Raw genomic sequence first — 26,284 nt, forward strand, 5'->3', positions numbered from 1 at the left:
AACATTCAAATGTGAATTCCAGGACAGAGACTTTCACAAGAGGGCTGTATAAAAAATATCTTGCTTAATTTACGTACATGGGTGAACCAAGGCACCTGCGGATGAAAGGGTCGAATAGTCAGAGCCAGATTTAGCTTGCTTCGTTTTGCACTTGACTAAGTTTCCTCCCTACTTCCCTACATGTCTGTTTGAAACACCTCTATTAGTATTTTGCTCTAAGGCATCTTCCATATAGAGTCTAAAGCAAACGTTTCAGTACTCATATTTAATTGACTTCTCTCACAATTAAAAACTTAAATAAACAGGCCCTTTACTCCCTCTAAGCTTATCGCACAGACCTGCGACCTCTACGTCCTTACCCATACCTCCCTTATTCCCTTTCAGTAGTCCATTCTCTAAGTGTGCTTCTGGCAAAAAGTACCCATAACAAACAGCTCCAGCCAGCAGAGGTGCAATGAAGAGGATTCTTTGGCACTATTGTCCTCCAAATGAGGAAGGCAGTAGATTCCTTTCTTTAAGGAGGAGCAAGCAGTCCAAAGGTCTCTGGCTGTAAAGAACCACATATCTTCCTGTCTCAAGGTACTAGTTACATAAATGCTGGGAGAGATGCATGCCTGACCATGGGGGTACTAATAGAGTCCTCGAGAAGTCTCCTCTTCAGATTCTGCACCCTAGACAGCATCAATTCCAAGGCAGGCTAGAGCACCAGCTTGGTTCTGTTGTCTTTAGGTGTCATGGCCTCTGTGCCTCAAAAGTGGAATAACAAACACTGAGATGTCATCATAAGAAGCAGGGGAATTATTGTCCAAAATCCACTGTTGTTCACTGAAGCTTCCTCTTGCCAGATGTACCAAACGGGCTGCTAACTCTGAAAACCTGCAAGAGAAAGAAAGTACAAAACTGGGCGTCAATTTGGTGGAGGACAAATAAGGGAAATACATTATTAGGTGTGGGATTCGGGTGAGGTTGCTTATGGTGCTTTGATTCACAGATTCACAATTGATTTATTCCCTGTCATTAGGATAGGAATCCTCAGTATAAATGTTAGAGCACCAGTACCATAATGCACTCATAACAGAATATTTGTGCACCCCATCCACCACATTGTTTGAACTGCGAAACAGACAATTTGGCTTTAACCACAACAGGCCATAAACGCTCAGATTTTCACACTATTAAGGATGAAAGGTATTAATAAAAACCTCCTATTGGGGCAAATGGGAGTATATGAAAAATACTAATGCTGGAGATCTGTATTTACAGATAAGTAATTTTTACCCAGCACTGGATTATTCATACATTTTAATTCTTGATTTAAGGCTAAGTGAGAGAGAATGGGAGAGAGGCGAGGGAGGGAAGGAAGAAAAAACAAAAAAAGGAAGGAGGGAGGTAGGGAGGAGTGAGGATGGAAGAAAGGATAGAAGGATGGAAGGAAATAAGGAAGTTCAATCTAACATAAGAGTTTTGTGGGTATGGGCTGTCCTACACGGGTCTTTGATCTAGACTGTCATTAGATGTCAAGCTAACAGTGATGTGTGTGCTTTACCATACCACCTCTTAAAGCAAAGCTTGACAAAGTACTAGTAGTCAATGAACTTTCCCATGTCCTACAAGTAGTGAGTCATAAACCAGGTGCACAACCAGACCTCTGTATATTAAATCCTCCCATCTCACTCGCGAATACTGAAGCTAAAATCATTACCATGGTCCTAGCTACATGACGTGTGAAAGCCATTAGATTTATAGTACACCTGGACCCTTGTGGTTTCAAGCCTGGTAGATAAATTGGGCATAACACAAACAGACTGCATAATGGCTTTTGACTCTGCTGCTGGTGGACTTCGAAAAGGCATTCAATTCTGTGGGCTGGGACTATATATTTGCGATCCTGGAGAAAAAAACACAGGACCCAGATTTCAACATTACACATGGCTCTTATATACCAATTTACTGGATAGTGTCACAGTATATGGGTATGCAACAGAGCCATTCCCTACAGAAATAGTTACACATCAGGGGTGCCCACTCATCTATAATGTGCGCAATGGTGATTGAACCAAATGGGATTGCCTTGATGCGAGGCTTTGAGATGGCCCCGGGGTAATGGAATAAGTATGATTAAATGCAGGTGATCTTCTGATTTATCTTAACAGCCCCAAAAATCTGGAGAGTTGGCAATCCAAATGCTCCTAGTCTTCAGTTTATACTCTGCGTTGGCAGCAAAGCTACCCCAGTTAAAGGTATACCCAACTGATCCCAAAACTGTCGACCTACAGGAGATTTCAGGCAGGAGGATTATACCACAAGGTTTCAAGTACCAGTGGTATGTATATGTGGCAAAAGAAAACACTGAATAGGAAGCATAAGCTCCTACCTGAAAAAAATTACGAAGTGACCTCACATTCTGGGCCCGCTTTTGTTCTCCATTACTACTAATTGAACCAAACGAGACTGCCTTGATGCAATGCTTTGAGTTGGCCCCTGGAGTAATGGACAGAGTATCATTATATGCAGGTGATCTTCTGATCAATGTTAACAGCCTGAAGAATCTGGAGAGTTGGCAATCCAAATCCTCTCAATCTTTGGATTATGCTCTGGGTTGGTAGCAAACCTATCCAAGTTAAAGGCATACCCAACTGATCCAGAAACTGGTGACCTACAGGGAATTTCAGGCCTGAAGATTGTAACAGAAGGCATATGCTGTGCGAGACAAAACACTGGGCACTTTACATACACTGGGCAACCAATGGTTGCAGTATTGCCCTGGGGATTGGGGTTTATGGATGTTGTTGAATGTTTTTGCTGCGCGTAGGAGGTTAGATATTGTTGAATCAAGGCTGACACTGGTAGTTGAGGACTGAACAGAGGAGATAATGGACTACCGCTATTGGGGAGAATGGGTGTCCATCTCCGATTTTGACTCCCTCAGATGGCGGACTACAAGCTAGTAACATGGAACATCTGAGGGATGGGGACTATTATTAAGTGCCACAAGATCCTGGCATACTTAAAAAGAAGGGGGATACATATAGCATTACTTCAAGAAACACACATTACTACACCATAGGTGGACAGGCTGCGACACAGATGGAGGGGGCAGATATTTGCCAACACCTACTTGGCATTTGCACAGGGCGCAATGATATGGGTGAGGGTTAGGGTCCTGTCCATAGATCAGACCAGGAAGGTCGATACGTACTGGTAGAGGGCAGGCTGCACTGTCGACATGTCATACTGGGCTGTGTGTATGCCTCCAACCAGGAGCAGATCCCTTTTTTGCGGACCCTACTGGGATGTTTAGCTAAACTTTCGGGAGGACAGCTATTGCTTTGCAGGGATTTCAACTGTGTACTGGACACTGTAATGGACCGCTCCCTTGCCCCCCTGCCTGGAGCGACAGCACATAAGACAACGAAGGGCCTGAACGAGTGGGTATCACACTGGGGGCTGGAGGATGTATGGCGGGTTCAGCACCCTCGGGATAAAGACTACTCATACTACTCGGGCCTCCACCAACTGCATACTAGAATAGACGGGTGCTGTGTACTGGAACCATTAGCCCCAAGATCATCCACTCCGAATATTTAGGTCTAACCCTGTCAGACAACAGCCCGTGCCTACTTACCTAGTGCTGTGCCAGAGTTAGGCCACCCATCCCGACATGGAGACTTCAGCCTATGGCATTAGAGGACTCAGGGGGTTATTACAACATTGGCGGGCGGCTACCGCCACCCGCCAAGCTCTAACCGCCATGCGGCAGCACTCCCGCGGTGCCCATTACAACATCCCCGCTGGGCCGGCGGGCGCAAACCTAGTTTACGCCTGCCGGCCCAGCGGGGATGCGGCCGCAACATAGGAGCCGGCTCCTAATGGAGCCGGCGGTGTTGCGGCCGTGCGACGGGTGCAGTAGCACCCGTCACGCTTTTCACTGTCTGCTATGCAGACAGTGAAAGGCTGCACGGGGCCCTGTTAGGGGGCCCCTGCACTGCCCATGCCAGTGGCATGGGCAGTGCAGGGGCCCCAGGACTCCCCTTACCGCCAGCCTCTTCCTGGTGGTGCAAACCGCCAGAAACAGGCTGGCGGTAGGGGAGTCATAATCCCCAGGGCAGCGCTGCTTGCAGCGCTGCCCTGGCGGATTATCACCGCCGGGGCTAAAACGGCGGGAAACCGCCGGCCCAGGCGGTGCGACCGCGGCGCTACCGCCGCGGTCATAATATGGGTCTCCGTACCACCAGCCTGTTGTGGTACGGACGCCACTTTAGCCCTGGCGGTCTCTGACCGACAGGGTCGTAATGACCCCCTCAGTTTATAGAGATGCTCTTAGGTCCCATCTGCTGGAACATGTTAGCATTAACAAGGGATCCACTGCATCACGACACATAGAATAGGAGACCTTCAAAGTAGCGACACAGGGACAGTAAGTAGGGATCAGCCGAACACTTGAGCTTGAACTAAACCGCCTGGAGAAGGAAATACATGATGGAGACAATGAACAGGGCGAGGATCAGGAGGGACAACGACTCCTTAAAACAAAAGAGTCATTTAATCAGACCTAGGAAAGGTTGCGCTGTCATAATTACCAGAAGTACCTGGCGTCCTTGCATGCAGAATATACGGGTAAAACTGGTAGAATGATATCATGGCTGGTACGCTCCAGTGGGGAGGGCACTCCGATCACGAGTATCCGCGGGACGGATGGGGGTCATGTGCACGTGCCGTCATATATAAACGAAGCATTTAAAACATACTACATGACCCTTTATGGACAGCCTGACGAAGACTTGCCACAATCACCGGGGCATCACTTACAGTCTATTCCACTGAGAACTCTAGCACTGATGGACAGGAACCCCCTGGGTGAACCAATAATTTTGGAAGAGGTAAAGACCGCTATTTCACAATTGGCAGCGGGCAAAACTCCAGGCACGGACGGACTCCCTATGGAGTTTTATAAATCATACGCAGACATCCTTGCACCCCTATTGGTTGAGCTTTACACAGAGGCATATGAAAGGGGCATACTCCCTGCGACATTGAGGAAGGCACTGGTGGTCCCCTTGCCCAAGACCAAATCACGCGAGGCCTCAGTGACCGACTTCAGACCCCTGTCAATGTTGAATTGTAATTTCAAGATCCTGAATAAGGCTATGGCTAACTGGCTGCTCCCGCATGTCCCCCACCTCATACACGAAGACCAAAACAGTTTCATACCTGCGCGCAACACCTCCCTAAATCTTACATGACTATTTTCACTTTTACACCTACCACACTACGATCAACACCCCAGTGCTGTACTCCTGTTGATCTTGAGAAGGCGTTCGACTCACTAAATTGGGATTATCTGCAGGCGGTAATGATTCGGATGGGCCTGGGGGATAAATGGGTGTGATGGATAGAATTACTGTACTGCCTCCCAATGGCGAGGGTGCGAACTGGCAGGACCGTTTCAGACGCCTATCCCATATTTTGGGGCACCAGACAGGGATGCCCTCTCTCACCCTTACAGTTCGCGCTCGCCCTTGAGCCTCTAGCGGCTCGGTACCGAATGGAGGGGCACGGTAAGGGGGTGCAATGGGGCTCTGTGGACCATGTCATCTCGCTCTATGCGGATGAGCTGCTAATTTATCTGTGGGATGGCGCATCACGGATCCCTTGGGTGCTCCATTTACTTGAGGAATCTGGTGATCCGTCGGGCCTCAGAGCGAACAGGGGAAAAACTTGCGTCTTTCCACTGGTCGCGGGTGTGGAACGCCCCTCCTCCTGCCCTACCAATATTACATGGTCCCCCCGCACATTCAAATACTTGGGAATACAAGTGTTCCCTGACGTGCAAGACCTCAGAGGCAGCAACCTAGGTAAAATTCTTCGGTCCTTAAGATCATGCGTGGTGTTCTGGTGCTCTCTTAGGCTTTCCATGATGGCCCGAATGTCATTATCCAAAATGATTATGCTGCCCCACCTTTTGTACTACTTCATTAATCTCCCAGTGAATATACCAGTGAGCTGGTTTAAAGAATTAAATGCACTCCTCAGGGAGCTCCTGTGGGACAGGGGCCAACAGCGAACATCTCTGTCCACTCTCTGCCGCCCCACCAATGGAGGTGGACTGGGAGTACTGGATTTTGAATTATACTACCTGTCGAGCCAGCTTCAGTGGGTCGCTACATGGTTCCCGGGGGGAGCCGGCTAGATTCGACCACATCCTGGGGCGACGTCGGAGGAGATCTGTTGCTGGCGCGGATGCTCAGCCCTCGGATCACCCTACCAGCACGAAATGTCATGCTGACAGTGGCCCTGTCTTGCTGGAGACGGTGTCTGAGACGTACAGGAGTGACTGTTGCCTATTCCCCTGAAATACAACTGACGGAGATGCCCTTGGGGACACCGAATCGCACTTTATCAAGAAGCCAGATGAGGACCTGGATCCGGGCAGGGGTGACGACTTTGGGGGATTGTTTCCGGGAAGGGGTCCTGCGTCCATTCACGGCTTTGGCTGAGGAGAGTGGAGTCCCGGGGGGGGGACAATTCCTCTTATACCAGACACTGGCGCATGCATGCTATGGCTTACAGTGAACGCAGAGCCAGAAATGCAAAAATACTCCAACTCTTATTGACAACAGGAGAGGATACCCATCTGGTTTCCAGGCTCTACAGGGCCCATAGCGAGAATACCCTGAAGTCTCTGCAAACGCTAAGAGTGGAATGGGAAGGGACGCTGGGCAAGAGATGACAGACACAGAGCGGCAAAAGGTGCCGACATACCCCAGTAGGGTGTCGCGTAACACACGTCTCCGTTACATCCAATATAATTGTATACACAGAACATATCTCACTCCACACAGACTTAGGGTAATATATGGCGGCAAACCCAGGGACCTCCCCAGGTGCAAGGCTGTAGATTCAGACTTTGATCACATGACATGGAGGTGCCCCGGGATACAGCAGTGCTGGCGGGGGGCACTAGAGGCTTTGGAGAGGGTCCTCGGGATGCATTTAGAGCTGGATCCTTCCCTCTGCCTGATGGGGCTACACTCTAGACCCGCCTCTAAGAGAGTTGGCAGCAGGTTCTTGGACCTAGCCCTAGTACTCCTCAGGTGTCGGATTGCCATGGTCTGGAAATCACCTACGGGCCCGGCCCTGGTAGACTGGAGTCAAGATGTATCAGCTTGGGATCAAGCTGAACTACACACGCTGCGAAGGGAGGAGGCTTGGGGGGTGCGTGCACGTCCTATTGCTCCCTTATGGGCTGAGGTACTGGAGGCATGGGAAACACAGAGATGGGAGGTAGGTGGGGACCTAGAAACCGGCGAGGGCGCGGCCTGCTAGTGGTGGGCTACACCCCCACTTGATGGAGAATGGGGGATGTGATGTAACATGTCACACAACAGAGAGTACTCGATGTGTCAACTACCAGAGGTAGGTGGGCAGGGACCACTGTTTTGACGCCACAACATATTTACTGCCTGAACTGGTAAACCATGGATGGTGTCTGTGACCGGTCGGGAGACACCCCCCCACTCCTCTAGTGGAGAGGAGGAGGGATCACGACAGGGATACTGACCTTCCAAATCAGATAGCTCCACTAACCTTGAATACCCCAACTACACCACAACATGGATTTGTCCCTCCAGCGCATTGTTAAATGTTCTAGTTAGTTGTGTTAATGGTTTAAATGGTAATATTAAGGACAATAGCGAATGTCTACTAACTAAAGCAGGGTAGGTGTTGCAAGATTATGCGACTGCAAATTGATGAACTGAATATACTGGATGCCATCAGTACACCCGGAAGGGTCATGATATAATTGTAATAGTGAATGGTACCAGCTGAAATGTCTGAACTTTCGCATATACCATGTAACAGGTATTACTACTCCTATCCAAGAGTTGTAAGTCTCTGGAAAATACTAATGAACAAAGTTTATTTAAAAAAAAGAGATATCAGAGGATCTCACACAGATTAAATGTGTGACAGAGTAATGCAATGGACTAGGAACTGAAAAAAAGCTCACAAAACAATGAACTGCAAAGCTTTGAACTGTAGGATGATTCAACAAGCTAGCTTCTCATATGATGAGCTTTGGGAAAACATGGGGGGATGAATCATACGTAAGAGCACACCATGATGAGTCAAGGGAAAACTAGTGTTGAATCTTGCGAAAGCACAGAGACAAATCACAGTGAAGCCTACTCGTTGATAAGCAGCGATGGGGGATAAGAGAGTTACGCACTTCATAGGAACTTAAAAATGTAAATGAGAAATGGCACTAAGAGTAGAGAGAATGAAGCTTTATAGAATACAGACCTCTATCAATTATGAAACATGACAAAAAAAGAAGAATGACTCTTCAGTGATAAATAGTCGAGGGTCTCATAGGACAATGCAGTCAAATTATGAACTGTGGCCACAGGTGATTCAGCAACATTGCATATCGAACCATATTACAGTCCGTGGGAAAGAGAGCTCCTTACCGGGAGGGGTCTACTCTATTATCATTCAGAAAGCTCCTAGTGATCCGAGCCACCTCCTCATTGCAAAGCACATCCCAAAGTCCATCGGTAGCCATGATAAGGACATCATCTTCCAGAAAATCCATTGCAGAAAGATCCAGCACCTTCACCTGCAGAATATGGAAATAGCAGTTTGACCATTAGCAAAAACCTGTATATACATGACCCAAGTCAAAAACACATTTACAATTCGATATGACCGAACTCCGCACTTAAAGATTCAAGGCTACAGTCTTGATTGTCTGCATTAATAGACAAAGTATTGGCACCTATTTTCTGGCGCCAGAACAAAACAGTGGCAGAGCAGGGCATTATGGCACTGTCATGGAGGAGTCCTGACTCTTGTCAATCAGACCCCATTTGAAAACTTGGTTAAAATACTTGTTATCAAATTAACAAAGAGGCACATTGATGGAGGATGGCAGTGGAGTGGTTGTGTTCTCTGCCTACTCTACAATGGCAATAGCTCTCTGTACCTTCCTTCTGGAAGTTTTAAGGAAGGATAACTCTAAACTCTATAAGTTTGTCTAATGTCAACAGTTGCCATTAGTTGGAAAAAGAAGCAAACTGCATAGGCCTAGCCCTCACAATCCAGGTTTCAGGCTTATGTCTATATAAAAAATAAGTCTGACTGTGAATAGACTATTCGATGCCCTAAGAGTGTCCAAAAAAATGGTTAAACTTGAGAACTTTGGGCCAGTCAGGCACGCAAGACTATTTGACAATACACCCCAAACACAAGTGTACTTGGTAAAACTTACACATTTCGGGGACAGGAGGCTCTTCACCTTAGCCAGAAGCAGAATCATTCACCTCAACTCAAAAAGAGTCATCGATCAACACCACCAAACTGCATATCTTGGTAACGCAAGGATCTTGCTTACTTTCTTCTAAGACTCCCATTTTATGACAAGATAAAAAATTACACCATCAGATGCATCTTGGAAAAGGAACATTTAGAAGAACGTCTAGAAGATGATTACAAATGTGTATTTTTTGTACAGCCATGCTGGAGTCTGAATGGGCTTTGAATCTTGACAAATCACTGCAGACTCATTCACTACTCAAATCAAAATCAAATATTTCTATTATTTTTTAAACTTCCATCTATTAAATAAGAAAACAATGAAAAGGAAGGTGTGACTGTGCATTGTAAACATATAGACTATCTTCCTTATTAGATAATAGCTAAAAACAGACAGTGCTAAGAACCAATTACACTTCGAGTTAAGAGGGAAACTACCCCCACAGTTCATTCGGACTGCTGGCTTCAATCCCTTCACCCACCAGAGATAATTGTCTTGTAACAGTATAATTGCTTAAGTATATGTCAGATGGGAGCCATTATCAGGAATGTCACTGTTAGACCTGCCATTCTTGGTGTGGTTTCCCCTGTCTTTTTGCCTCTGCTTCCTATATTTTTGACTGTGTGCTGAACTTCGTTTTTTTTGTGCTGGTTCTGGCACTCTGGGCACTTTACTACTGACCAGTGCTAAAGTGCAAGTGCTCTCTGTGTAGATTGTATTGGTAGATGGCTTTTCCTTGATTGCCATAGTTGATTTACTAATAAGTCCCTAGTAGAGTGCACTTGAGGTGCCCAGGGCCTGTAAATCAAATGCTACTAGTGGGCCTGTAGCACTGATGGTGCCACCCACGGGTAGCCCTGTAAACATGGCTCAGAGCTCCCACTGCAGTGTCTGTGTGCAGTTTTAAACTGCCAATTCGACCTGGCAAGTGTACCAACTTGGCAGTTCCAAACCTTCCCTTTTTGTACATGTAAGGCACCCCTAAGGTACTACGGGTACTGGTGTGTTTTATATGTCCTGATAGTGAAATACTGCCAAATTTGTTTTTTACTACTGCAAGGCATATCTCTCCCATAGGTTAACATGGGAACTGCCTTTAAATATCTTTTAAGTACAGTTTCCCATTCAGAGCAGCAAGAGATTTGGAGTTTGGGGTCTCTGCATTCACAATTTAAAAATACATCTTTTGGTTAAAGTTGGTTTATAGATTGTCAGTTTGAAAATGGCACTTTTAGAAAGTGGGCTTTTTCTTGCTTAACAGTTCTGTGCCTCGGTCTGCCTGTTGAATCCACGTCTGAGTCAGACTGACAGTTGGGCTGTTTGTGAATTCCATCTATACAGTGACACAAAGGGAGCTGGAGAGTGTTCTGCGTATCCTGATGAGTCTCCTGGGTTACACTGGGGAGGGAGGAGCTGACACCTGCACCTGAACGGGCTGTGCCTGTCCTCACACAATGCAGTCTCCAACCCCCTGGTGTGTGTCTGTGGCCAGGCCTGTGCAAGGCAGGATCTTGTAAACAGAGACTTTCCTTTGAAGGTGGCCTACTTCAAAGGCAGAAATAGGTATAAGTAGTGGACGCAAAACCCAAGACTTTTAGAACACTTTTGGAACAAGAGGAACCTCTGCCAAGGAGAAGAGCTGAAGAGCTGGAGGAGGAGTACTGCCCCTTTGCTGTGTGTGCTTTGCCGGGGTGGCTTGCAGTTGCTGATTCTGGCTTAAAGAGGGCAAAGACTGGACTTTGCGGTGTTTCCTGCTTGTGAAGTTTCTCCAAGGGCTTGGACGGAGCTTGTCTCCTGTTAAGAAGTCTCAAGGACAGCAATGACTTCACCTAACAGCCTCTGGAGTTAACTTGCTGTGGACGCTAGCTCGCCAGGTGGTGCAAATTCAAGTTTCTGAGGCTTTGGGAGTGAAAGCTGGTTGAAAACCAAGAAAAACCAAGTGCACTGATGCCGGACGACACCCAGACTGATGCCGCTGCCTGACCCTGTGGCACTGCCTACAACCGAAGCTGGGGTCCCCGCTGGAGTGTGACGACACCAACTGACATTGCAGGACTGACACCACCGCAGCCCTGCTGACGTCCCGTGACTTTGTGAGTCCCAAGTGCTGTGTCACTGACATCCGTGACATCCAACTCTGCTGTGATGCCTGTAGCCTCGTGGCGTGACTGCGACCAATGAGGTTGTCTGACCGGACATCGACCCCACTGGAGCATAAGGACCTGATGCTTCGCACCGCCGCTGCCTCATCACCTATCAAGGACCAAACGCTTTGCACCGATGCCTCCGCTCCGCTCCACTGCTCTGCAGCACCGGAACCGACACTGCAACAGATTCAGCGATGCCTCGCTTCCCTGACTCCATGCACCGCCTTGTTTCTTCACTTTGAAAAGGAACTGTACCTGGGGGTCTGTGCGACTCCATGACCAGTGCCATTGGCATCAGATTGTTGGGAACAACTCTGTCACGATGCCGTGATAACACCAAATTGAAGCATTTGTGTTTCTAAGCGCTATATTTAAGTTTAATCTTTGAAAAGTCATAACTTTGTGTATGTTGCATTTTTGTCATTTTGGTCGGTTTTATGCAGATAAATATTGGCTATTTGCCTAAACTGGTGTTAAGTGCTTTTGTGGTGTTTTCACTGTGTTACCGTTTGTGTCGGTACAAATACTTTACACACTGCCTATGTGATAATCCTGACTGCTTGTCCCAGACTACCAAGGAGGTGATCAGGGGTTATCTGAGCTGTGTATTTTCCTTACCCTCAACTAGAGTGAGGGCCCCTCCTTGGACAGAGTACAAACGGACTGCCAACCAGAGACGTCATTTCTAACAGTCACAAGTTTACAGTTTAATTGCGGGTCATCAGGCTCGCTATTATAGCTTCTCTACATGAACAAATGCCTCTGTCATTAAGTCTTTTTTTTAATAATAGTGATCAGAGGCTGTGCAATTTAGGACATATACAGACTAGATCGATAAAATCCTCATTTGTGGCTTTACAAAGTCTGCATTCTGTGGGTCCACTATTGTCCCAGGCTGGTCGACGAGCCAATGCTGGTAATTAGCCAAAAAGCCAGGCCAATAACCTGTGCTTTTATGTGTGCTGGGAAGGGGATGCCTGGATATGGCACAAGTTTCAAAGTGGCATAACTTTTTATCACCATCCAGGCATGGGATCGAGAACAGAGTTTATTTTTGTCTGCCAGACTCGTTTGAACTTTTACTGCTTTGTTTATCACCCTTTTAAACACGTCCTATGATGTGTTTGCACCCTGTAATTCTGTTAAATCCAACTGATGGAATTTTCCAAGTATTTGTGGTAGGCCGATTGCTGGTCACTTTGTAGGGCCGACCATAGAGCGTTATTTAATAGAACGTCTTGTGTTTGCCTTATTTTGTACCTGCATTTTATTGTAGTGGATCTTCTACCCAGGTCTTGCTTTCCCAACTCAAGTAGGATTTGTGCTGGAGATGACTTTTGAGCAGAGAAAATGTTCACCTGTAAGGTTAGACTGCAGTTTGTTCAGTAAAACAGCATCTTGCAAACTCATGGCTCCACCTCCATATGTGACCGTTAGAACTAGCTTGTCAAAGATGACTGCTAATAGCGGCCAAAAAGAGGGGCTATCCAGTTTTTTAGTTAACGTGTTGAGAGCATGGAATAGAGCACTCCCAATCTCCACCACATGTTGTTTCTGGTGGGAAAATTAGCATTTTAAGTCCAGATAAAATCCCAAGCACTTGTAACATCCTACCACTTCCAAGTTGGTGTCATTCAGAAACATTGTGACTGCCTGCCCCGGTTGGCTACAGATGGTAACTGTTTTTTGTTTTTTTTGTAGTGTTTACCTCTAGGTGATTAGTATTAACATAAAAGGTCAATGTGTTTACTAATCTTTGTAAGCACACTTTTGTCATGCTGAATAGCACAATGTCCTCTTCGTAGAACAGATGAGAAAGGCGGAGTGGAACGAGCTGTGGGGGGTGGGAGTTAACTTGGTCCAAGGCTATTGAAAGGTCTGCCATAAATAGGTTCAAGAGGTAAGGAGCGAGAAACATCACTGCTTAAGCCCTTTATTAGTTGGTATCTTCCTAGATATTCTACTGCTGTCTATGATTTTCACTTGAAATCAAGTATCTGAGTAAAGCTGTTCTATTGCTCGAAGCATCTTTTGGGAGATTCCCCATTTTCTTAACTTGTTCCAGAGTATCCCCCGGTTGACAAAATCAAAAGCAGATTGAAAGTCTCCAAAGCAGAGGTACAATTTCTTCTTTGTCCTTTTATTTTGTTCAATTATGAAAGAGGTTGATAGGAAGTTTGTCGTTGCACCTATGCCTTTCTTGAAACCTGATTGGTTTAACAGGATCACCTTGTTTGAGTCTGACACGTCAGTCAGGTCGGCTATTAAGAGGGAGGCATAGTACTTTGCTTCAGAGTCCAGGAGTGTGATGAGCCTGCAATTGGCAGGGTTGGCCCTGTCACTTCTTTTAAATACCAGATTTATGATAAAGATACGCTATATCTCTATTATGATGTGGCTTAACTCAACCTCTTTGTATATTGCAGATAGCGTGACTGAGCACTACTCAGGATCTTCTTTGAAAATAGCCTATGGGATGCCATTTGGCCCTGGCGCTCTATCAAGGTGAATGATGAACGACTTCATGGGACAGCCAGTAGTACTCATTCTCTTTGCCTTGGCTGGGCTGGTCGTTGGACGTGACAGTAAGAGGGTTGGTTGGAACTTTGTCGATTGTGAAAAACGTCAACAAGGTGAGAGACCCATAGTGGTTCTGGTATGCTTGAATTGCTTATCACATTTGCCGGTCTACTAAGACCATTTACTGTTTCACAGAATTTCCTGGAAATTGTCGGCCTGGCATTGAATATTAGCCTTGTCCAGAATGCCTCGTTGCAGGCTCACCTGTGCTCTCAAAGTTGTTTCTGGTACTGTTTCTTTAGCACTCTTACTCTTTCCCAAAGGAAAGACTGCTGAGTTCCCATTCTCAGACGTCTGCTGGCTTTCTTTATCTCTTTTCTCAGGGCAATTCATTTAGCCAAAATGGTTGTTGGCCGACATTGTGACGTAGGTAGGACTGATTTCCCGATTACATCGTGTGTTAGCAGGTCAGCACTAAACATTGTCCATGCATCTACTTGGCTGTTGCTGGTATTAATGCTGTTGATCATAAGTCCTCTACAGCACTAATACGTCCTTCACTACTCTTTTATTCCATCCTGCTATTGTTATTGACATCAAAACTTTATCTGTTTCACTTATGAAGTTAACCATTGCTCCTCATTGGTTGTCTATACTTCTTCATCCTTCTTATTTATATTATTGCATGCGTGCAACCACAAAAGTCTTGGTTCTCATCAAACTTCAGGGGAAAAAAATCATTCATAGTTTTTTCTCTTCTAAGAATCTGAAACAAAACCACATCCGGACTGCAAAACCTGCTACTCATCTACAATCGAAAATACAGGAAACACAACAAAGTTGTCAATTTCAAATTAATTTGACAGAAACTCAAACATGTATTACATGGCCAAGAAACGAACAAATAAAAAAAACCTACCCCCATTCCATAAGGAAGTGTACCTAGTTCCACTTGACTGTTTTAATATCATGATTTTAACCACCCTGCAAACACAACTGTTCTTATTTATCAACATGTTTCTATCAAAGAATGACCGACTGTTACAGTGGGTGGACCCATAACATTTCACAGTTTTATAACTCTATCTGGTATTATATAACTCAGATCGAAAATTAACCAAATTTACCAAAGAACCCTGAAGAGGATTCAAATTCCTTCTCAAGCACCAACGTGTCCACACTCTCCATGCCCATCCTAATGCCTTGGAGCACATGACTCCTTCAAAATACCTAAAGACTCCTCTGAAAATCCCTCAAACTGCTTAAATCCACAGATATCCTCTAAGGAAGAAGTTTCAGGATCCCCATTCTCTTATATGTTATTCCCCATCTACACCTCTTAAAAGCCATTTGCCTGCCCTGATTAAAAATCTCTCCTCCTGCACCAACTCCGTCAAACCTGAAAAACATGGCTGTGACATCCAGAATGGTGTCACCACCTCCACTCAACACACTTACTGCCTCAATGTCATCCATATCCTCTGAATCATCATGAATGGAGGAAAAGCATAATGCATGCCTTTGCTCCAATCCTGTAAAAGTGTCTTCCCCCCAATGTGCTTGGATCTGGGCACTACCTTTAATAGCAACCTGAACACAACAAGATTTATCTCAAGAGGCCCACAGACCTCCTGGACTCTCTGAAATAGTAGTGGATTCAAATTCCAATTGCTGAAATCTCTTAAGTACCAGTAATACCAAATATTCTTTGTTATTTCTAGTAACTGCTTCAACTTGCTTTTGCCCAGGTAATTTGTATCGCACTGCAGACACACCGTCCACACATAACAACACTGAGCATCTCGTTCATGCTCTTTCAAAACTCTTTCACGCAAATGGGCATTCTCATCTCTAAACAATGTTATGTGCTGAACTCTCTCCTCCAGTTTCTATGTGGTGCCTGTTTTCTACTCTCTTAGACAAGCTGCCAATCTTGCATTGTCTCCAAAACAAAATTCCATGCCTCTAAATTTCTTCAACATCACTGTACTTCCTCTCATAGTATTATCTTTTCTCAGTCCCACTGCCCTCCCCGCAAGCAACATGCTTTGTTCCAACATATGTTTACCAAGATTAAGTATTCCCTGAGTGGCTGGCATTCTGAAACATTATAAGAATGCCATGCACATAAACAATCAACTTCACTCTTCTCTGCCTATCTCCGGCCTCCAGACCTTCATAAAACACAAAGATAGAGTTGCAGGTCCAAAAGGACATTCTGTGGACTGATAAAGATGAACTGTCCTTCTGAACTGCAAGAAAGGAACACTTTCCTCCACAATCTGTACTGTGATAAAAGCATATTTTAAGTCCATCTTCATCAACCAGTTCCCTTCCTCCAAAATGTCCCTTAAAAGACAGATTCCCAACTGCTCGAAATGTCGGTATACCAAAACCTTATTCAGCTCTCTTATATTTATCACTGGTCTCCACCCTTTCTCCTTCTTTTGTACTGAGCAAATAGAACTTGCAAATGTTTAAAATGGATTTGCAATAAAATACAAGGTAAGCATTGTAATTGCATTTGTATAGAGCTTTGTAATGAGGTGCTAAAGTGCATTATCAGATGGCTAGCAAACTGGCCAATGGGGGGATGCTTGGTTGGAAGGATGTTGTGTTTCTATGAAAGCTTTGTGGGAAGCATTTTATTGTTCCGAGTGATCAGAATGGTGTTTCTGTTTAGTATACACTCATACTGCTTAATATTGTGATGGTGGAAAGAAGAGTATGAGACAGCATGCACGCAGTACACCTTAATGGGCACTTTTTAGTTGTTCTGTAGGTTCAGTGGAAAATTATTGTGTGACGTGGATACAGCAGCCAAGCTAAAAGTGCTGTATAATCTTGAAAGGGCTGGTGAGGGATAGGCTAAAGATTTGCAGGGATAGACTCTATTAAAGTAATCCATAAAGCAAGCTATTACTTTAACAATTAAGTTTAGGGTGCCTTTGCAGCGTTCCATCAAGGCAGGTGAGCGACAAGACTGGGACCTGTATAGATTGACCATGTTATGGTTATCCAAAATACAAAACCTCATTCAAGAGAGAGAGTATTGTAGTGCTTCAAAGTATACGTTACTGAAGGATTTTTTGAAGTATTTATTTGCAGTGAAGGATGGAAACTCTCTTGTCAGGATACATATCTTATCAGGACAACAAAGAGAAGCACAAGTATGCCCATGGAACGCACTTCTTACAGTAAATATTGGTAGTATCAAATTTCAGTTGGTCCTATGACTCTTCTTTGAGTTGCTCTCATTCCTGTTCGTGCAATGGAATACTTTTTAGAGGAGAGAAGTGGGTTCTGACCGCAACAATTGTACAGTTTTGCGGTACCAAGATGCAAGTTTATGGTTTTGCACCCTTAGTTCAGGACAAGAAAGGTTTTACTTTATTGCTGAATCTTGGAGGGTCTTGTATATTTCTTATCCTGTCTGACGAGGAGTGCCAAAATGTTGTCAACTGCAGTTAAAATGAAGTTACGAGGTGGTAGGTTTGAGTGAGTGAAGTGCTCTGCTTGGGAGTATTGTTCGAATTTAGGTCGAAGGAACAAACGTTTCCCTTTGATGGATCTGTGAACGAAGCAGTGCCATAAAGGCAGAGCATCTAGCTATATGTAGCCAGTCACGTGCATGAGGCACTGGTGTGATTATGGCCTCTTGGGCAAAAGTTTGTAGCTGTTTTGCTGAGGTCTTTTGAACCCTCTGTAACTTGAAAAGTAAGAAGAAAGGCCCCCTAGATAAAGGCCATGTTAATTTTTTTAATTTCAAAGAGAATTATGTCTTAGGAACCCTAAGACAAGAAAATAATGTCACTAGTCAGTAATAATTTAGAATATTGCTGTAAGACAAAACAAAAACGATTTTTTTAGTGGCTGAGATCTATTTATCAAGAGCAACCGTAACTGCATTGTTTGTAAGGCAATACCACATGCTAGCATTATGCCTTAGTGGAACAAACAATGTTTTGAAAAACTTCGAATATAAAATTTGAGTCCTTGTTATTACTGCTCCTCAAACAGATAAGTACTACTATTTTATATTTTTATCATTACTGGCACGGGTATCATGAGAAATGAAAGAAACTCCACATAATGAGAATAGTGTAAGCCACCTTGGTGCCTTCTAAACATAATAAGCCATGAGGTCACACATGGTCATGGAAATCCTCAGTGACTTGCACTATCCCTATTTTGGATGCATGCTGTATGTTTTCTCATACCTCATCCCCTTGAAGACTCTGGTCTTGATTTAGTTTGGCAGCAACAGAAAATCTTCCAGATTCTTGTAGGAAATGCTAAAGATGTAGATAAATCCAAGTATGAACTTCCCGCATCATAGGCACAGTATGATAGACACCATCTAGCTGGTGTATTCTACTCCATATTTGCCATTTTCCCCAGACAATGGGTGATTTTAAATTAGTACCAAAATCAAAAACAGGACCTTTATGTCCGTGCTAACAATTTTCCAAGTGCTAATGGCTATACATTATCTTTGCGGTTTTTCCAGGTTGGACTCTTTAGATTCGAAGCTTATGCTAGGCTCTTTACTCTGTTTTGCTTCCAAACTGTCGTTAAGCTCTTTACCTTCAATCAAGAACTATCCATATTGCCAGGCAGTTTTTTCTGACTTTGTGTTTTTCTGTCTTTACTGGGAGACTTTTAATGAGGGACATGACTTCTTTCACATGTATGTTAAGTGGAGGGTAGCACTATAGCTACTGGTAGGAGTCACAGTTTATCTGGGCAATTGTGAAAGCAACAAGAGAGAAATCCACTGCAGTAAACCTGTGACAGTTAACTATGCAACTTACTGTCTCTAATCCTCGTAAGCCATCACTATGCAGCATTATATTGACTTTATATATATATCAGCTAATATTCAAGCTTTATCTCCTGTGATATCAAGGCCTTCACATCAGTTGCTGCACTACAACTGTAACTCATCATCAAGATTACCTTTGCAATCAACTGCTTTACACTTAATTAAACACTGTACTTTAACTATAATAACACACCCTTAAAGTAATCTTCACAATCGAACCTTATGGTAAGATCTCAAGGTGAGATTCACTAGATTAATCAATGTAGTAACTTAGCTTACCTCAGGAATGCAGGATAGGAAAGGTTTCACTGCAACGTCACTTTCAAAAACCTTCAAGTGATGATCTCCCAGCCCTCGAGACACAGCAAGTGTCCCCAACAACCGTGTCTAGAACAGGAAAAAGGACAAGGCCAATTCAGCTTCTCAAACCTGAGGCCCTTGGACTTCAAAGCATTTTCAATCCACAAAATCGTCTGCTAACTCTGGACATGCAGCTATGGCAATAAGGTTCAATGCGCCTTCTTTTAAAAGACCAATAATGAACCAAATGCCACCAGAAGCAGCCCAAAAAGGTTCATGAGACATAAAGATGTAATATAGCACTTGGAATATAAAATGTTTGAAAAGGATACTGTTCAGGGGAGTTCTAACCTGTTCTCCTTCAGAGCCAGGTCTAGCAAACCACTATGCACGCTTGTGTTTCTGAACCAGCAGCTGAAGAGCCGACCACATGAACGAGCTATGAAGTCTCAATACTTCAGTCCCGCTAAACAAATCAGTAATGGAATACTTTAGAACTCTCTTCCAATACGTACTGTTTCACATAGGTCTTTCTAAAAAGTATTTAAAATATGAAAATGCTGGTGCGGAGTAACATAGCCTGGCTGTTAAACATCTTTCACTGCTTCCCAGCCTGACTTTGTTGTGTGATTCGTCGAATGCTTTTACCTTAACTGCTTCTTCACCTGCTTGTTTAAACCATCTGTTTTGTATTCTATACCTATACGTGTAGTGGTTGTTTCAGTTTGTTCTCACTGGGCCAAATAGTTAAGCAACGTAGTAAGGAAAATGGGCTGAGGAGTCTTTGATTGAGTAATAAGGCACTGAGGTATTCAAATAGTTACACTACAACTATGGTGGGGGCAGCTCTTAAACCAGGATATTCCCTGTGTACAGAGGCTCAACGCTCATTGGGCTAAAGGGGTTTCAGCTCCCCCCCCCCCCCCCCCCCCCGCCCCCACCGCCCCCATCAGCTGGAGTAGTCAGGGGTTGCTGGCCTGGGGTTTCTGTTCGGTAGATACGCCTCAGTCACAGCTGTGACCCCTGGCTTGCCCTCTGCGACCCCTGGCCTCAGAGGTGGCAAAAGCAGTGCCAGGAAATAGGGGCAACTCTTCTTTATGGACGTCAGTTGGGGCTCCACTCTTGTGTTCTGTCAGTGTTTATTACACTAATAGAGAATAATAAACTATTTTTCACTATAAGTGTAATAAAAATGGACTACGAGTAGCTGGAATATGCCCTTCAATGGCAGCTGATGTAAGTAAAAATGTTTTTAAATGTACGTTGTGTGCGTGCTTGCGGGTGGGAGTGCGTTTATGTTAGAGAGAGTGTATGTAACTGTGAATTTGTATGCACCTGTAATTGTGTCTGTGTGTGTGTGGTTGAACGGGGAGGTCAAGGGGCCTTGACGTCCGTGAGTTTCCTTCCTGGCACTCCGTTTGTTTATATATTCTTTTACAATTAGTTTTACAAATCTCTTGAAAGGACTACTAATCTGCCAAGGTTTACCATGATTAACATTTCTTGGTGCATAGTGCAAGAACTCTCTCCAACACGCTTCTCCCATGATTACACGCCTATTTTTCTCCACAATATTCTAAAGTTTTACACTAGGCCCTGGTGAAATGTCTGTTCCACCAGTCTAATGTTGCATAATTACGTGTTATACTTGTTGGGTGAAATTCCCCAAATTAAGCCATATCGTGAGATTAAATAACGTTAGCAGCGAAAATTCAGCCAACACATGGACAGTGTGACCGACCAGCATACAAGCATGGCATTTTTCCCTAAAATGTAGCACCAAATGCATGTTTTGCATTTTGTGTAATTTCACTTTATTTTCCAAAAATACACCCCTAATTTTTACATACCGCTGACTACATCTGTTAGAAGAAATCATTTACCCAGCTGGTGCCCCATTTACTCTAGATGGGGAATAAGAAATGTATGCATCATGCATTACTACGGGAGGATTGTCATTATCTAATTGTGAACATGCATCAGGGCAGATTCACAAAAATACTGCACAACAGTGCAGAAGCCAAGATGCTGGTATTTGCTGTGCAGGGGGGGGAGAAAGCAGAGCAAAGCCAAATTTACCAATATTGGCCTACTGCTGCTGTCTTACCATGTGCTGATGGTCTTTAAGTCCCCCTAACGTCAGGCACAAACGTTTCACCATAGCGCAAAGATCTGTGTGTACTGTCTAGCATAGCTTTTTTATTGGTAACAGATCATGTAGTACAAAATACTATACCCGGTCAGGCTTTAAAACATTTCCCACATGTGTGAAAATCTTAGGAGAAATAAAAACAGCCCACCTTCTTTGCGCCTGCTTCAAGGAGGGGTTATTTTTTTTACACAAAGCACTAACAATTTTAGTGGCTAGGTCTTTGCATCAAAAACCATGGGTGGTAGCACTGGATGGAACACTCTCTTGACAAAAGGGAGTGCAAAGCACTAGTTGCACTATAAAAGGCACTTTTCTGGTAAAAGTTTTGCCCTGGAAAGGAAATACCATATCAAAACTATGTGCCATGCTGCGTCACTGCAGTGCAAAGGCTTGATAAACTGCCCCATACATTTTATGTGTAGCATTTATATATAAGAAAAGCAGAGATTGTGCTGACGGTTCTTTGTCAACTACAAGGCGTAGCAAGAATTCCTTGTGGCATAGTCTTTACTGTTTCCATTATAGAAAGCTGAGTGTTACATGAAGTAAATCCACGGATCCAAGACTTGTTGGTTAAGTCTTTATTATACAGCATCCACAACAGTCCTGCTGCTTACTTGCTTCTTCCTTCTCTCCCCCAACCGTCCCTCCGAGAATCCTCAGGACATCTCCCTTCCATTCTCTGACATCATTGATCAATGATGTCAGAGTCTAGCCAAGACCACAACACATCTTCTTCCCATAAAAACAGTAAACTTAACTTATCCATATTACAATAACGTTATAACACATTGATAAAAAGAATACAATGGAAGGGAAACAAAGAAAGTTAACACAATGCAAAACCATAAAAAAGGAACAATATATAGTAAACTCATTTGTCAAAAATGTAACTAAAGCTAATGCAATGGAAATAAAAATGGAATATTCCAAAATGATCAAATATGTAATCACACACACAAAGAGCCTCTTTAACATGTAAAATCCTCTAAGTATTTGGGAGTTGTTTTATTTCTTACACTCCTTCTAATCTTCTCTCCAGGATCAGGATCAGATCCACCAATATTTTCCTCCTTGCACATTCCCTCAGTCATTGGTCCAACATTCTCACATTTGGCTAAACGCGACATGCTCCACACATCACCCCCTTCCAGAACAACAACATTCCTTCTCACTTGCACAATCTTCTTCGGTCCCATAAACTTAAACGTCCCTTTTCTTGACCAAAAAGGTTTCTTAACATATACCATGTCACCTACATGCCAAAACCTTTGATGAGCACCATGTTTCACATCAAATGCTTTCTTATATTTTGCTTGATTTGCAATAACTTTGTGTCGGAATACATCTTTACCATCCAGTGAATCCCCAATCTCCTTATCAGCTAACAACCACGGAGGATTAAGTTTAGAACCCGCCAATCTACCTCTCAATATTCTAAAAGGAGACATACCAGTAACGGCATTAGGAGCATTCCTGTGGGCCCACAACTTCTCCCTGAGGACCGTTTTTAAAGGAATACCTTTGTCCATAGCTGTCTGTGCACTAGCTACTACCAACTGGTTCATTTTTTCAACTAACCCATTGGCCTGGGGGGAATATAAAGCAGTGCGAAAATGAGAGATAGCTAAATTGTTAAGAAAATTCTTCATTTCCGATGAGATAAATTGCACACCATTATCAGTGACAATCACTTTTGGAATACCCTCACATGCAAAGACATCAGTTAAGAACTCTATGACAACTTTAGTGGTAATAGCACTCACACAACTAGCAGTGACCCACTTGGACATATAGTCAACTAACACAATTGCAAATTTCTCATTGTGAGGTAAAGTTTCAAACGGTCCCACAATATCTAATCCAAGTTTGCACCACGGTTCATCAGGAACACGGACCGGGGATAAAGGAGCAGTTCTTACACTCTTGGATTTATCACTCCTTGCACAATATATACAATTTTTTACAACTGCTTCAACTTGTCTATCAAGGCCTGGCCACCAATAGCATTCTCTGACACTGGCTTTGGTTAAATTCCTGCCTAAATGTCCCTCATGAGCTAAATTGATCAGTTTCTCATACAATCCAATTGGAGGAACCAACCTATCACATCTGTAGAGATCATTTCCAACAATACTCAATCCATCTTTGACATTCCAGAACGGTTTAACACCATCCGGACAGTTACACAAATCAGGCCAACCCTTCACAACATATTCACAAATTAGCATGCGAACAGTGTCTCGTTCACATTCTGACTCCCATCCTTCCTTATCAATAGCTGGTTCTTTAATCCACAAAATTGGAATCTGATCATCCGTAGTGCAGTCCGTCAAAGGTAATCTAGAAAGGAAATCTGCTGGAATGTTTTCCTTTCCTGGTAGGTATTCTACATGAAAATTATATTCCAACAAATCTTCTACCCAACGTTTGATACGTGGAGTTGTGTTTTCTATATTACGGCATGAAAACATCTGCACTAAAGGTCTGTGATCACTTCTAAGTACAAAGGGTAACCCCCATAGATAGTACTTAAAGTGATTAACTGCCCAATTGCATGCTAAAGCTTCCCGCTCTATTACTGAATAGCGGACTTCTGCCTCTCTAAGAGATCGAGAAGCAAAAGCCACCACTTTCTCTTCACCATCAACCAACTGTGAGAGGACTGCACCCAAACCCTTCAGGCTAGCATCCGTAGACAGCAAAGTTCTTCTCTTGGTATCAAAATGACCCAGAGTAGGCATCTCTCCAATTCGGGATTTAACAATGTCAAATGCCTCCTCACACTCCGAGGTCCACACAAAATCCACACCTTTCTTTAGCATAGCTCTTAAAGGTTGTACCACACTCGCAAAGTTTCTAATGAACTTCGAGTAGTATTCTGCTAAACCAAGAAATGAGCGCACTTGATCTCTGTCAGAAGGAGTCCCATCCTCGTCGCCACTGTTACATGAAGTAAATCCACGGATCCAAGACTTGTTGGTTAAGTCTTTATTATACAGCATCCACAACAGTCCTGCTGCTTACTTGCTTCTTCCTTCTCTCCCCCAACCGTCCCTCCGAGAATCCTCAGGACATCTCCCTTCCATTCTCTGACATCATTGATCAATGATGTCAGAGTCTAGCCAAGACCACAACACTGAGGCTCAGATATATCCACAAAGCTCTTCCAGCGTCAAGAAAAAAAACTCAACTAGGGAATTATAATTTATTTTCCTCTGCCGGAAATACTGGAAGCAAGTACTTTCTTCTCCTGAAGCCGGAATATTAAAGTCTCCATGTAGCACTCGGGCTGAACGTGCAGTAGCTTTGAACTGTGGCTCCCAAGGAAGACTAAAGTTACAACCCAAATCAGCAGACAATCTTGAGGTGGTCTCAAATTGAATTACAATCACACTCGAGCTCCAATCATTCACGATAGACCAATGTTACAAACATCTGGCATATTTTTGTAAAATGTAATTAACACAGTGGTGGGTGAAATTATATATTGGGTCATACACCAACCCACAGAATTTTCAACGATTCAAATCCAAAGAGAGTACGAATTAAAGCAATTGAAAATCTGCTAACTGTAAACCTCAAAGATTTAAAATATAAGAAACTTTTAAAGATATGCCATAAGTGACCTCCCTCCTTGATTAGCATAACTAATGTTGTAAGAATGTTGTTACTGCCTTGGTTCACTTTCTTGTGTGATGCAATAATGGGAAATGCCCTGTCATCTTTTTTCTATAAATCACAAACGCTGACCTCAAATTTTATACGAACATCATCAAATATTACAATATACTGAAAAAAGCAGGAAGGCAATAAAAAACGGAATTTGGCTTTTCCTGACCTCAAACTAAATTTATAATTGAACATTTAATGAGAAAGTCCGCCTTCTTGGCTCCGGTTCACTTTACGAAAGAAGTTGATGCGAACAATCTGGCAAATGCTCCTCCAACTTTCCAAAAAACATATTTAAAATGTTTCTGACCCCAACTGTCACATATAAACATTTGTGTCTAAAGATAAGCAGGGTAAGACTACAAGTTTGTATCCATTCCCCCAAAACTGATGAAAAGAGGAAGCACATAACTGTTTAAAAGTTAATCTCATTAGTTTTGTTTGAATTATTCTGGGTGGCTTGTTTGGGGCAGCCATTCCAATATATTTTGTACATGCTTTTCACATAACAAGATGCAGCTGGTGTTAAAAAGGAATGGTTTTAGACTCTTGCAAACCTGCATCAAATCTAGACAAAAGCTCTCCAGGACCGGCGTATAGATTCTTAGAGAATTGGCACCATAGGAGCCTTTTTTGTAAGTAAGGACAAGACTGCAGCATCAAGTCTGGCACTGAGGACCACGTGTTGTCCTTTGCTGTGACACAGCATCAGCCGTGCTAAAGGGGATGGAGAGCACCCCAGAACTAAACAATTCACAACTAAATTGGAGGCAGTGGAACTAGTGACAGGGGATGCAGATGACGCTTTATTTGGGTGGGCCCTAACAAGAGCGTCCATCAGCTGCCACCATAAAACCAAAAGCCTCACCATACTTGGGCTGGGCGTGACTGAGGAGTCTCCCCGTACTGGAGGTGGTCAGTGCTCTGAGGATGACTACAACTGAAGGGAAGATTTCCACCATGGACGCAGCTGCAGTTTTAAGTACTTTCAAGATTGCGCAATGCCTTTGGTTATCCATTTGGTAGGTCAGGTTAAACATCAGAAACAGTTAAAGAATACACGGATTTCGGGTTGGCCTGAGTTAGAAGTTATAACAGATATGCTGTAACAAATCAAGATCTTTCTCTGCAAAGAAGTGGCTAGTGGAAGTCAACAATATTTCCACAAACTGATAACATTCGATTTGCTTACTTACAAAAAACTTACATGAAGGTAAAAAGGGAACAGTAATAGTTTAGTTTAGTTCAGTAATAGCAACGTTTAGACAGGAAGGAGCACACGAGGCTATACTAAAAGTGGCAAACTCTTTTTTAGAAAAACAGATGCACCTGTTACCTGATCTTATTTCTGC

The 26,284-nt window shown here is 43.7% G+C and overlaps 1 protein-coding gene across 4 annotated transcripts in view; it reads right to left on the minus strand.

The window, feature by feature from the left end:
- Nucleotides 1–250: 250 nt before the first annotated feature.
- PPM1M (protein phosphatase, Mg2+/Mn2+ dependent 1M) overlaps nucleotides 251–26,284 on the minus strand; it is a 271,057-nt gene continuing 245,023 nt past the window's right edge. For all 4 annotated transcript variants that reach the window (XM_069206604.1, XM_069206603.1, XM_069206602.1 and 1 more), the window contains 3 exons: nucleotides 19,088–19,195; nucleotides 8,472–8,620; nucleotides 251–876 (listed from right to left, as the gene is read on the minus strand). In XM_069206604.1, coding sequence (XP_069062705.1) covers nucleotides 726–876; nucleotides 8,472–8,620; nucleotides 19,088–19,195 — 408 coding nt within the window. In that variant the 3' untranslated portion in view covers nucleotides 251–725. The remainder of the gene's footprint in view (nucleotides 877–8,471; nucleotides 8,621–19,087; nucleotides 19,196–26,284) is intronic.

The sequence above is a fragment of the Pleurodeles waltl genome, chromosome 9 (genome assembly GCF_031143425.1).
Source record: "Pleurodeles waltl isolate 20211129_DDA chromosome 9, aPleWal1.hap1.20221129, whole genome shotgun sequence".
Taxonomy (NCBI): Eukaryota; Metazoa; Chordata; class Amphibia; order Caudata; family Salamandridae; genus Pleurodeles; species Pleurodeles waltl.